Source organism: Dermochelys coriacea, chromosome 8 (genome assembly GCF_009764565.3).
Source record: "Dermochelys coriacea isolate rDerCor1 chromosome 8, rDerCor1.pri.v4, whole genome shotgun sequence".
NCBI classification, from domain to species: Eukaryota; Metazoa; Chordata; order Testudines; family Dermochelyidae; genus Dermochelys; species Dermochelys coriacea.
In genome coordinates, this window is record NC_050075.1 from 77,795,773 (window position 1) to 77,810,513 (window position 14,741).

A 14,741-nucleotide genomic window follows, 5' to 3' on the forward strand; every position below is an offset into this window, starting at 1 on the left:
GAAGGTACAATTCTCATCTGTGTCTGAATTTCACTGAGCACAAAAGGAATTTAAATACAAAGAACAAAATAACACTAGTATTAAAGGTATATAGTGGAATTGGCACCCACCTTTTGCAAGCATCCCTTCTGACTGGATGTTTGTGTCCTTTCAGTTCTGGTGATCCCTTTCAGAGGTTCTCAGGCAGTTTTTTCAATAGCTGAGTCCTCCTGCCAAATCTCTCGCACTGTCTGCATGTGAACCAGAACAGACCCCCTTCCAGGGTATACCATCCACCAGGGCCCAGCTCAGTACCCCTCTGGTGGTGTCTTTAGTCCTCCCTGGGCTCAGTCTTTAAGTAGTCCTAGCCCTGGTATACAGCCAAATCCCCAGAGCTTCCTGCCTGAAGACACGATCTTCCTGCAGCCCTTCCTGGACTCAGTCCCTACTAAGTCCCAGCAGCCAGTCAGGAGCTCCTTCATTGCTCCCCTGGTTCCTGCTAGCAAACTGGTTTTGGCTCAATCCTAGCAGCCAGCTAGGAGCCTCTCACTCCCCCAATCCCTGCCCACAATGAGCTGTCTGTGGCACTGCTTTTCTTCCAGCCAGGTACACAGTCCTTTTTTCTCCAGCTCTAAGCAGAAACTAACTACTGCTCTCTGTTCTGCAGCTCCTTTTATATGGCCCTCCTGCCCCCCAATTGGCCGTTCCAGCAGCCCGTCTGATTGGTTGCTTCCTCACAACCTCTCTAGGCCACTTGGGGGACCTCTCCTTCACTCTTTTCCTGGCATGGATGTGACGAACCCTGAAGCCTCCAGCAGGGGATCTTTGGGCCTAGTCTACCCCATCACCAGGTGATTTTCCATTATGAAGGATAGCATTCATCTGAGACCCAAATTTTTCTCTCCTTACACATACTAGTAATTTTCTCACCTCTGGGGCCCAGTTCAGTGACAGTCTTTCCACTGCCTTTAATGTGATTTCAATTGGACCCTAATACCTCACCTTATTAGTATTAGAATTGTTAAATTATTCAGTGGAGACTGTAGACCATAATAGGCCAGATCCTCAACTGGTGTAAATCTGTGTCGCTCCACTGATGTCAGAGGAGCTACATCAATTTATGCTAGCTGTGGATCTGGCCCTGTAGATTTAGATATATAAAATGGAATTTACATCACTTCAAAATCCTTAGTCTCCTATTTACCATCAACACCATCACATTTAGGGAATTTTGCATCCAGAGCCAAACTTTGCAGTTTAGATCCTCATCTAATTTCAGCCTGTGACCTAAACAGGAGCCATTGCAGGATGAGAACTATAATCTGGTATCCAATTTAAATTGGCAAAAGTCAATAAATTATGATATCAGGCCGATTACTAGACCCAGTCCTACATTCCTCACTCAGACAAACTTTTTGAAATCAGTAGGGGTCTCCCCGGTGTCAATGGGAAGTTTTCCTGAGTAAGGACTTGACTTCATTTCAGTGTTCAGCTTGTATGATATCAAGACTACTACAGCAATGTGCCATGGGGTGAAATATGGATGGAATAGCAGCCTTAATTCTGAATTTCTTGGCTTGTCAGTTCATTTTATATATCATTAAATTGTTCTGTGAAGGCTTTAGCCACATGAGTCCCATTAGAGTCATTGGGCCATATTATCAGCTGGTGTAAATCAGTGTTGCACCATGAAAGTAAACAGAACGCTGCTGATTTTCATGAGCTGAGTATCCAGCCCATTAGGAGTGACGTTGCTATAAAACCTTGCATAGCACTTTGGAAGCAGTACCCTTCAATGCTGCTGCAATGTAGTTTTTATGATATTTATGAGAAACCCACTTCTGTGTGGCTCAAAAGCATTAACTAACTTCCATCAACTTTATACCATTCCCACTCCATAACTAATAATACTAATAATAACTAATGTTCTAAGTTATTGCTATCTGCTGCATCTCTCAGTGTATGTTTGCCTGATTTTTTGCCTTTTTCTTAGATTGTAACTGTATTTGTTTTGTTCTGTATATGTACACAAACATACAGAGAATGCTATGAGCAGGGATTGTCTTGTACCATGCAATATCCATACTTAACAAATAGTGTTCTGTATGTGTGTGTAATACGTGGAATACATTATTAGTGGGGGCTGTCTTTATTTGTTTTGTGTGACAGGTGTAATCCAGGTGCTTAATAAATAATATACACACATGGATGATATTATATACTAAATGCCTTGAAAAAAACAACGAGGAGTCTCTGTGGCACCTTAGAGACTAACACATTTATTTGAGCATAAGCTTTCATAGGCTAGAATGCAGGTTCTAGCTCACAAAAGTTTATGCCCAAATAAATGTGTTAGTCTCTAAGGCGCCACAAGGACGCTTCATTGTTTTTGCTGATACAGACTAACACAGCTACCACTCTGATAAATGTCTTGAAACACCCTCATTCCTTTTTCACTTGGTAACTAATGAAATTATACTTAGGCAAGAACATATTGTGTTAGCAGTTCCAGTGTCTAGACTGAACTCCACTGGACTATTGCCTGTGCCAATGATTTGGCATAAACAGTTGAGGTCGTTTTTTCTTACAGGCAAGTCATTGGAAAGTGTGTTGCAACAATTTCCTTCCAATTACCTTCTTGGTGTCGAGGGTAGGGATTCATACTTAGTGAGATGTGGCAGTAAGTGTGCATGTGCTTTTCTGTTATATGCTGGCTAGATCTTTGGTAAGCATAGGAAGAATATAGAGACATCCATTTTTCCAGCTGCACAAATAATGGCAACACTGATCTGTGACCAAATGGTTTCTAGCAATTTTCTTTTTATATTCCGTGGTAATATTGGAAAAATCTACCCCAACCCAGACAAATCTTTTATATGCCATATGTCTCCATTTGACAAATAAAATGTGTGGATGGTTGAGAATGTGAGACAGTATCACTAAACATACTGCATACACACCCCACTACAGTTTCAAAATACATAGTGGCATTCTGGGCTGGAAGCTATATAACCCATTTACATCTGTTCACTTACATCCAAACCACTAGCTACACATGGTAATATATGTATCTTTTTTAATCCATGAAGGGCCAGACTTTCAGACTGGCTCTTAGGAAGAAGGAGGGAAAGAGTGGGAAGTCAAGAAAAGATGAGGGACTTTTTAGTCTGGAGTGTGTGGCGATAATATCCAGACATGTCACTACATTAATTCCATAATGCATACTTCTTCTAGTAGCCATTACATTGGGAAATTTTTTTATCATTTATTCATATAGCTTCTTGTGTTGCTCAACAATGTAGTGTCTGAGTGCCTCAGAGAAACCAAGGAAACCAGCAGAAGCTTCAGATTGTAGTGTGCCTCAGTTCCAGTAAAAAGAAGTGAAGTAGCATGCATCATCCAATCTGAACATTCCCCCTATTGTTTCTAATGGGTCATTGCCGATCCAGTCAGGACTGAAGCTCCGGCTTTAGGCATCTTGCAGGATTGCATGAAGAAAGCATGGAGCACATCCAGAACCCCAATGATGTTTGCTTTGGGGCCCCTGACCATGGCCTGTTTAATTATTGATGCTCTGGCTAAAAACAGCAATAGGAAAAGGCATATTTTAGGCTTTGGAGAGCTGTTCGGGGAATGGAGGGGAGGGAGACTTCCTTTATATAGCAATATCCCTCTTCGCTGAAATCTATACAATTATAAAAAAACTGATGATTGCCTGCCCTTGTGTGCATCTGTATTTAGACACAGGTACATGGTATGCTAACTAAACCAGCATAATGTCTCTTAATTTTTTGTATATATATATTTTAGTCATTGCATTTTAGATCGTAATCCTTACCTAACTTGTTAAATTTTCATTAGGTACTTGGTGCCAAATTCAGGGGTGATGTATAATTTGGATTTCCATGCACTCATTTAGACTCTGTGTGCCTTATTCAAGTTGGGGTGTGTATGAGTATGTTTATGAATAGATATGAATCTAAAAGGTATTTTAATTTTGAGTAAAATGCACATTAAGGGAGTAAATTACATTAACTTTGACTCTCTCTAGACTTTAAATTAGAGCCAATTAAAATCACATATAAATTCTTGAAAGCCTATTCTATAGTTGTTTCTACATGGACTAAGGATAGAAAAGGGTCCAGGTGGCCTGCACAGAGTGTAAAAGGAATTCTTACTCCCCTTTTCTTCCTCAGGATCAATGGCCAAGTCTTGGGCCACTTAGGAATTTTTCTCTTAATTAGGTTGCCCATTCCTACTCCTTGTTTAATTTTACACCCAGGAATAAATATGGCGTTAGTTTTTCCTTCCTAGATATGAATATACAGCTCAAAAATATTCAGGGAGATCAGAGAGGAGATGCTTTTCCAAAGGGTGGCAGACAATGTAGAAAAGGGAAGGAAATAGCCTCAATGGGAATGTAAAACATATCCTCATCTCTAAAAGTTTTTGAGAACTCAGAAAATTGTAAGTGCAAGTCAAAAGTACTTTATGTTCCCAGGCAGCTTTAATTTGCATGACCAGCACTTACCTAGCACAGTACTATACTTGTTGGACACCTTGCAGAATTAAATGGATTACATTTAACTGTTCTTCAATAAGAAAAGGAGTACTTGTGGCACCTTAGAGACTAACAAATGTATTTGAGCATAAGCTTTCGTGAGCTAGAGCTCACTTCACTGATGAAGTGAGCTGTAGCTCACGAAAGCTTATGCTCAAATAAATTTGTTAGTCTCTAAGGTGCCACAAGTACTCCTTTTCTTTTTGCAAATACAGACTAACACGGCTGCTACTCTGAAAACTGTTCTTCAATAATTGATCCTCTGTATTAGGCATAAACAGGCTTTTTATCAGCTATCAAGGGTCATGTCTTCTCTTTTCACTACATTTTCTTTGAAATTCATTTTCTTTAAATTCATTGTGGAGACAAGGTGTGTGGGTAATACTATTTATTAGAATAACTTCAGTTAGTGAAAGAGACAAGCTTTTGAGCAAACTACATATATTCACTGTGGCCATTGCAAGGAAAGTTCCACTTGCCAGCAGTGTCTGAGTTTCCCCATGCATTCCCTATGCCATTTAAGTATAGGCAGTGGTGAGCTGGAGCTGGTTCGCACGAACTGGTTATTGAATTTGGAAGCCGGTTTAGAACCGGTTTTTAAAGGGGTGGGCAAACTCCGGCCCGAGGGCCACATCCAGACCGCAGGACGGTCCTGTCCGGCCTGCCTGAGCTCCCAGCTGGGGAGGCTCCCCTGGCTGAGAATCCCTTTTTAATTTTCGCTCAGCCGGCGATGCTCCGGGTCTTTGGCGGCACTTCGGCGGCGGGTCCTTTACTCACTCTGGGTCTTCGGCGGCACTTCGGTGGCAGGTGCTTCAGTGCTGCCGAAGACCCGGAGTGAGTGAAGGACCTGCCGCCGAAGTGCCGCCGAAGACCCGGAGCGACTGAAGGAACCAGTTCTTCAGTTTTTGGCAGCTCATCACTGAGTATAGGTGCTTATTCTGTTTTTCTCACATTTCTTTTTTTCACAGATGATTGTTCTTTAAATGCCAAATTACCCTCAGATGTGTAAACATGGCTCCGTGGAAGTCAGTGAGCGTTGGGTGCTTACATCTGAGCAAAAAATGTGGCCCTCTTAGATGCCAGTACTGTAGTACAAATCATGATGTCTGTTGCACTTTTCTAAAAGGTGTTTGAGTAGATTGAAATTGATTATCCTCATTTTGTCACATTAATCCACAGTGCCGCCACTGCCGGTAGAGCAGCAACATGTGATGTGAGGGACAGTTGTTTTTCAGAAACCAGAAAAGGCAAAAGGATGAGCAGCCTTCAGTGCAGATAGAGGTGGCAGGGGCCTTTTATCACCCATTTCACAAAAATCCAAGTATTTTCTCTGTGATTTCCACTGGGGTTTTTCTTTTGTGATACATTACATATTAAGAATTGTTTCATTCCCATTTGTTTCTGGAAAAGAGATTCCTTTCCCAATGTTCAATGCTTTATTTAAATGGCGTCAAGCAAACTACTTCAGAAATTAGTGCCTGAGTATGTAAGTATACTTGCATTTTGGATATTTTTTTAGCAGAATTCCATGAAGCCATTGCATCCATTGCCAAATACAAGAGCTGCAGTTTAAAAAACAAAAAAGCTGGTTTACACAAAGAAAGCTTTAAAAAGCCATCAGCATATACTAGCATACTTTATTTGATCATCCTGTCATTAAAACTATGGTTTGCAGCAGAATTCGAAACTGTAACTTCGAAGAAAGTCATAAAGAGCCAGATTTCCAAAATTAATTAAAACAACAGGTGCAATTTTGTGTGCATTTGGATTGCACAGCTTTATACACATAAGATTTTGCATGTGCAAAAAATAGTTAATTTATGCTTGCAAATGCAGTAGATATGCACAAATCCAAGTTTATGTGGGTGCAAAAGCTTGGATGTGAAAAACTGAGGATCAAATTCTCTGCTGATATAAATGACCACACTCTGCTGACATGAACAGAGCCAATTTGCACCAGCTAAAAATTTGACTGGTTGGGTGCAAGAACTTAAGCACAGTAAAGGCTCGATCATGGAAAGTGCTGAGCACTCCTAAGAAATGTTGGGCACTCTAACTCCCAGTGATGTCAGTGCAAGTTTAAGGCCTCAGCATGTTGCAGGACTGAACTCTAAATTACCCCTTCAATATCAGAGGCTGAGTTTGATGCACCTTCAAAAATTAGGCCCAAAATGTTCATTCTTTTTTAAAACAAAAAGCACTAAGATGCGCAATGCACATTCTTTATAAGGGGGTTTCATGGGACAGAAATGTATTTTTCCTGATAGATTGCCTTTAAGGACCCTTTTGAACACATTATCTCCACAATGTTCTTTAAATTTGACTGTTTAAAATAGAATAAGTTGGAAAACTCCCTTCAATGTGTTTTCAATTGTAGACAATGGCACTTTCATCCAACAATTTTGAGGAGATAACTTTTAATTGCAATAATAAGAACCACATGGGCTATGATTGATGCAAACCTGATGTGTTCTCTTACTTTATTAATCTTTTTAATTAGAGTCAAAAGAATGCTTTATCTGTCGAGAAGGAGACGAGATGGGTCGTGACGCTCTGCTGCACTTCTGTGACTGCAAAAACTTGATTGCTCACCAGAAGTGTGTGTTAACCTGGATACAAAAGGTGAGGGAACTAATGCAGAATATTCTCTTCCATCTTAGATTGTCTTTCACTCTGCACAGTACACCATATGTTGGTGTACTGTTATGATGAGCTTCCATTGGTTTTATTTGTGTTCTGTAAACCTTTTACAGACATATGGTTACAACCTCAAGTTGAGGGAGAGAAAAGGAGGTGTCGTTTAAAACCTCCAGATGTCAGATCACTTATTGACCAAGGACCCAATCCCACAAGATATTGAGAAAATCCTGTAAGGTGCTGTGTACCTCAATTCCCATTAGTTTCAGTAGGAGTTTAGAGTGTTCAGTTCTTCACAGCACCTTGCAAGATCAGATCCCAAGTGACAACAGTTTAAAGCCATTATGATTTTGTGTGTTGTGGACTACGCAATAAGAGCGAGATGTGACTTGGAGGGGTTTCCACAGCTCTTGTTTAATTTGAAGTAGATATGGTGATTATTTTATGTCAGAACTGGTTAATGTGTTCACAAGCCAGGAACATACGAAGGGTTTGGGTTCAGTTTTCCCCATGGTTATAACAACTGAAAACTAATAAGTAAGGTTTAGGTTTCATATATTTACTTGGGGCTTCCTGGCTTGCCAGAATTGTGAGCAGGACTAGTAGCCACACTGGAAAAACAGCATGTGACTTTTCCCTTTTATTATAATTGTTTTTTATCATTCTTTATTTTATTAGTATAATTTTTTCTATAGTGACAATGGTGTGTAACTAGGCACCAAACCAAAAAGCAAAAGCAAGACCTCTGTCCCAAAAAGCTTACGTACTAAAAGTATTACATATCAGGGCTTTGCAGAGAGAGGCATAAAGTGACACAGTGTGGGTTAAAGAGAGGGAAAAAGTACAGGAAACGTATAAACTTAAGATCTTGAAAGGAAACCCAAAGCTACTGAGTTATACCTGGTTTTTGTGGTCAAAGCCACACATTTAGCATATTTCGATACAAAGCCCATAAATTAGCCTAAATCAGCTAAATAAATTAGTGAACCTTGGCAAAATGTTTTGCAAACCTGGACTCTGTTTCTCATTTGTAATGAAACAAAAGAGCAAGCAGTTTTCAGGCTTTTGGAGTTGTGTGAATGTTTTGCACAGCTCTAGCAACAACATATAAATTATATGGATTTCAGCCAGTGTTGTGGCTTGGTATTTTGTGCTAGAATGTTAGTACGTTGACTTTGGGTCTGACCCAAGCCCTTTGAAGTCAATGGGAGTCTTTAAACTTCATTGGGCTTTGGATCAAGTCTCCTATTGTAAGGTGCTTTCTGGTGCCAAAGTGGGGAAGAGGGATGTTCTGTTGCCTGTATTAGTTGAAGGAAGGCAATGCAGAGAAAAATGAACTGTTAAAGAAATACTTGCCAGATATTTGTGTTCTGTTCCCCCTCAAAATAAATAAATAAAAATAAAATAAAATGGACTGGGTTTGGCGCAGGGGGTGGGCACGGAATAGCCTGTTATTTCTTTTAACATCAAGAGCCTGATACTTAAAAGGCTGCCTATATAATTGGCTCCATCTTTGCGACTACAATTAATTGCAGGCTGAGAATTACAAGTGCAATTAGTTGTTGGTGCAAATGCTAATACATCTGCCTCCCTGATTATGGGCTGGTCTTGAGAGGTGCTGAGCATCACTTCAATGGGAGCTGCTGATACTCAGCACCTTTTGGGATTAGGCTCTATGTCTGCAAGTTAGGTAATAAGATTGCTTAAATGTTAATATGTGCAGCTGTAAAACTGGAGGATAAGTTGAGACCATTGTAAAAATTTGATCTTTTATTAAGTTTACTGACTAAAATGCTATTTTTAGTCAAGCCAGTTCAGGCAGCCCTAGCAAAAGTAACTCAGAACACACAGTATCAGAGGGGCAGTCGTGTTAGTCTGTATCCACAAAAACAACGAGGAGTCCGGTGGCACCTTAAAGACTAACAGAGATATTTGGGTATAAGCTTTCATGGGTAAAAAAACATCTGAAGAAAAAATCTGCATCTGAAGAAGTGGGTTTTTTACCCCCGAAAACTTATGCCCAAATAAATCTGTTAGTCTTTAAAGTGCCACCAGACTCCTCATTGTTTTTCAGAACACACAACAATGTAACAAGAGTGGTGTTAGGGAGTTAAAATATCCAGAAAGGCTGCATTTGTTTCAATCTGTCATACTCAGCATGGGGATGTGTGGTGAAAGCATTGAGGGGGTTATTGCATCCTGGGATTCTAGAAGGGTGCCCTGGCAAACATTACTACACACATGTTTGTCATATCTAAATTATTAAGCAATTGAATTTAGCAATAATGACCATGAATTAACCATCTGTCAAAGATAAGAAATGTCTACTTTAACCCTCAGGCTGCCATAGATGCCTTTATATGGTGCCCACAACATTCCTTTGGTTGCCAAAATGGAAAGTGGCAGCAGCCCAAAAGTTAACTGAGGGGGATACATTCCCTTCCACATTCTGAGAAATGATTTGCTAGATTGTTTCAGCCAAGCTTTAGCAATAGACTAGGAGTTGTTTCTGCGAATTGTTTTGATTGTGAGAAAGAATGACTTCTTTAGATTGCAAATAATTTTGAATATTTCTCCCTTTCTGAGAATCAGGGGAGTTGATTTTTAATGTTACTTGAGATGTGATATATGTTGTATAGAAGCTCAGAATTTGTAAGGCCTTCTGGGCCCTCAGTATAAATTTTCCTTTCCTTCATTTCAACCCATTGTCTAAATGAGGCAACTAGGCCTTTTAAAAGTAGGGTATCAGCATCTCCAAACAGCATTGGAGAGGTCTGATACCACTTGAGTATTGTGGATATTTACTTGCCTGTATTGTTACTTCACCAAATCAGGAAGTTGAATTGCATACTCAATACCACAACAAAATTTTCATAGAAATGAATGGAACAATTCATTCTAAAATAGACAGCAAGTACTAGTCGATGACATCAAGTCATTCATTCATCTATATATCATTATTTTTACTCACTACTTTTTACTCTAGGGGAACTTGCCTCCTTACACCTATTCTTTAACCTATGTTCTTCCTTTAGGTTTTTCTACATACATTACTTTTAAAAAAATCCAGTAATTGTGTCACAGATAAACTATGTACTTTGAGCTGAATGGCTTTTTATTGATATTTTCAACAAAGTTTCCCATATTTTGTTGGAAAAGTTTAATCGTGACTTGCACGATTATTTTTAACCTATTTAGACAGTACATTTGGTTCTGAGGTAGTTAGGCATCTTTGTTCCTACAATCAAGGTTTGTTTACATTTTCCCATCCTCTAGCAAAATAATCAAGAGTGCTTTAAGACTTCTTTGTCTTTACAACTTATATGAACTTCCTTATAGAATTTCAGAATATTTAACAACCGTCTCTTGGCAGGAAAAACAAAAGCAAGAGCTTTAGGTGGCTGCTGTATCTAAAATTGTTTAAGTGTTTTTGTATTCCCTTAAAGTACAGTAGGTTGTTTACTTATTGCTAATACCTAAAATAACTACATTCTTCACACCTGTCTCTTGCAATACCTAAATGTAGGCAATAGACAATGCTATTTGCTGAACAATGTGGTTGACCTATGTGATAATCTGCAATGTTCTGTAGTAGTCTATAAGATCCTCAATTCAGGTGGAACCTTTCTTCTCTCCCAGTTGTGAGGCTGCCAAGGTCTGAAACAGCCTTCAGTAACTTGGAGCAGCCAAGTAACTGTTCTAAGTTATGCTAGCTGTAGTGATCACATAAATTTGTCACTCTGTATGCCTTTATTGAAGGAATCCTCAACTGCCTATTTGATATAACGAGGGGCCTTTTGCACAGCTGGAGCAGGTTTGAGGATCCAGCCCAGGGTCAGAAAACAGGATGAAGCAGCTAAAACTGCTCATAAAATTCTCTTCTCCTATGTCGAATCTCTGTTCTGTGGCTATTCAAGTGGAATGGTGTGTCTGCATTTATTTATCTAGATAATTGTCCAGAAGATCTTCCTTCAAGTTCAGATCAGATTTTCTTTTTTCTTCATCTCACCTTTACAGGGTTGCCATTCTGCTGCTCCATGACAAAGCTGCTATAGAACATGTGGACAGGGTAAAAACATAACTTTTCCTCCCTGGTTTGTAGTGAATATAGGGGGATCATGCTTCTAGTGTTTTAAAGAGGTCCCATATTTGGTATATAAAGTCAGTATAGGGTGGATGTTGTTATGTATTTCTGCAATATTCACCTAATGGATCCTGCACTGTGATACCAATATCGTATTTTGTATGATTTTTGTACCAAAAATATTATATGATGCAGTTCCTTTAAAAATAACCTTTCCTTGTATTTTTTCCTACAGTCCTTCTATTTCCTTTAAATGTAGGTGGTCACCATAAGTTAACATTCTTTTTACTCTCCCTACATCTGCTATGTGTTATCTAGTACGCACCTCTGACCCTGATATTCAACACAAGAATAAGAACAACTGCATCCTATTCAGCTGGCTGCTTGCACTTTAACTCCAAATGATCAGTGGCTGTTGAATTAGCATGTGCCAGGAGCAGAAATTGCTGAGGCAGCATCAGGCCTATTCAAACGGAGCTCTTCCACCTTCTTTTACATTTTGGATAATTAAACAGGCCTCCAGGAATAAGCATGTCAGCGGAGTATATTTAGGAGAAAACTTTTATATAGGCCAGGGTTAGGCTTTCCTGAAATAAAACAAGTCTAATATTGACTCATAACAGGAAGAAATTTGACAACAAAGTAGATAATCTGTATCATTCCCTGCAGAAACATTACTCTCTAAAACATTGGAAGCCCAGACTCTGGATTAGTAGCATCTTACTCCAGGACTAATCTTATTGACTTTGATGGGGCTATTCATAGAATAAGGTGCTATTCACCGTGAGTAAGAGTATCCGAATCTGAACCTAAATGCGAAGGTTCCTTTCGATTTTATCGCTTCAAAACTCTTCTGATATTTTCCCTACTCGCAAGGAGGAATTAGAATGGCTTATTTGGACCCTGTTGTGGAAGAAATAGGACTGCTGACTTGCCTGCCAAGAGTGGAATGATTAAAACTTTGGGAACTGCCCAAAATAGAAACAGAATCTGTTTGTTTGTTTCTCAGACTTTTTGTCCCTTCTTCTTCCTTTGATATGAGGTGTGAGGGAGTAACCTCTTACAGTCCAATAATTCTCAAACCCACAATCACACAATTTGAATTATGAATTAGTCATACAGTGCTATTTGCTGAACAATGTGGTTGACCTATGTGATAATCTGCAATGTTCTGTAGTAGTCTATAAGATCCTCAAACTCTCCTCTGCCATATTTGATTCCCTCTGCAGCTGCTATTGAAGTATTAAAATGCAGATTTGAGAACTTGGCAGTGAGGCAAGGAGTGTGTCTTATTGCCTGTTTATGGCTGCCAAAACATGTCTGTCCCTTGGTGGTTGACAGTAAAGCATATGGTATTTATGCAGGTCCCAAGTGCAAGAGCTCATTGTACCAATGAGTCTGCCACAATTTTAAAGTGATGGACTCACACCAAGAAAAACTGTTCTGATGATGGTGATAGATCAGTGCATCTAGGTACAAGACCATCATCTGGGCTACAAATGTGGGAATACTCAGTGATTCAGATTTTTTTTTTAAACGGCTGTGCTTCTTCACTTGCCAAGTACATAGTTTTATGCATATCTGTATTTATATTTCACACCATTGACCAGGGGAAAATAGGTGCTGAATATGCTAATTATATAATTATAAGAGTATAGTACACCCACATGAAGGATGGTGAGGAAAAACTCAGTAAAAACTCATGTTAGGAAATAAAAATCCATGAATGACTTTTAGACTGCAAGCTCCCATTCTGACTACAGTGCCAGCCAGTCAAAGGTGAATTCAGGTGACACAGTGAAGGGCATCTGTTTTCCTGTTCACAATGTGTGCCTGTACATCTAATAAATGTATGTTTGGAGTAGGCAGTTTTTTATTTTACTAGCAGGTTAAGATACAATTCTTAAACAGGTGAGCTTCTCACCCAAAATCAATTTTTTTTGAGAAAGAGCATATTGAAACAACAAGGGTAGCAAAGAATTGTAGAGGTATTATAAAGGACTGAGTTTGCAACATGTTAAAAGTCATGAAAAAAATCTATCTTTTGGCTCCCTCCTGACTCTGCCTATTTTAATAAGTGGTTTGGTTAATTTGAAAGGTAGTTTCCTGAGTAGGAGACTTGCGTTTCGAGCATCACATCAAAATTGTATGTGATTAGGGAACACTCCTGAAGTGTGTGTGGGTTTGGGGGTTGGCTATTTTTTTTTCTTTTTCTTCTTCAGAGATTGGAAATTATTTGTGGTGGAATTCTTCTAGTTATGAATTATTTTTTACAACTGTTAAATAAATAAATACTATGGGCTGATTCATCCCCAAGTAGCCTGCATTCACTTTTTCTTTCTTATCTGAAAGAGTGTTGCAAGTACCCAAATACAATAATTGTGCCATTTGTTTGTCATGCCCTTTTTTGACTATGGGCTACTCAGTGGATGTCCAAAATGATCCTTAACCACATTGTATAAAGCCCAGAACTGTAATCCTAAAATAATTATCTTGATAAGTGCTCCTCATTTGCCACTGGGCAATAACTTCATCCCTGTCCTCTTAAAAGGAGTTTAAAATGAAAACACAAATTTCATATTCTTATTTAATTTTGTTGAGAGTAAACTAAGAAAATAATATTTTAAATAATTGCATGCTGGCTCCTGTGAGATATCAGCATAATTTTATGTAAGATACCTTTATTTAATATGCATTTATTGATTAATAAAGAAATCATTCTGTTTGTAAACCAAATGATTGATCTAGTGGCACAAAACAATAATGCAATGAAGCCTCTAATTCATTAAATTGGAAATTAGGGATTGAATTACTAATTTATGTTGGTTTTAATATCATGTTATAAATTATACTGTTCTAAAATGTAGGAGGAAAATATTCCCTATGATGGTGGTTACATACAGTTCCAACTAGTAAGGTTACATGTGACTCCAGGGAGATGAAGTAGGGGGAGGCACTGGAGATTTTGCAGACTGACATGGTTCCCCAGGAATTTAGTGTAGTGTATGTTGCAATAGCTACATCTTTAAAAAATAAATATCAACCATTTTTTTAAAAACACTGAAGGTTTTGTTCAGAGGTCATTGTTAAAAACAGGTAGATATTGGAATACTGGCCTGTGAGATAACTGAACAAGAAGGTCAAGTATTAGAAAAAATTAACAGGGAGAGAGAGAGAGACTTCATAAATCTTAAGTGGTTTCAGATTATTTCTATCCATCTTAGCGTTTTATTCAGGAAAAACATGCCTTAAAACCCTCATCTTCAGTATTTCATAGCCTGTTGCTCATGTCTCCCCTTTTGTGATCTTTTTTAGCTAAAGAGTCCCCTACTTAAATGCCTCAGAAGCTGCTTGGAGAAACCAACAGAAAGCCCACTTGAACATATGGATTATCTTCAAAGGTTCCATATTGCTCTTGGATCTCAGCTCCCTAATGTGAGACAGGCTGGAACTCCCTAAATATCAGACTTCAGCCCTGTG

The 14,741-nt window shown here is 38.9% G+C and overlaps 1 protein-coding gene across 6 annotated transcripts in view; it reads left to right on the forward strand.

Annotated features, from left to right (window-relative positions):
* LOC119859674 overlaps positions 1 to 14,741 on the forward strand; it is a 200,533-nt gene that overhangs the window by 22,468 nt on the left and 163,324 nt on the right. For all 6 annotated transcript variants that reach the window (XM_038412045.2, XM_038412048.2, XM_043520192.1 and 3 more), the window contains one exon: positions 7,041 to 7,162. In XM_038412045.2, the coding sequence (XP_038267973.1) occupies positions 7,041 to 7,162 (122 nt within the window). The remainder of the gene's footprint in view (positions 1 to 7,040; positions 7,163 to 14,741) is intronic.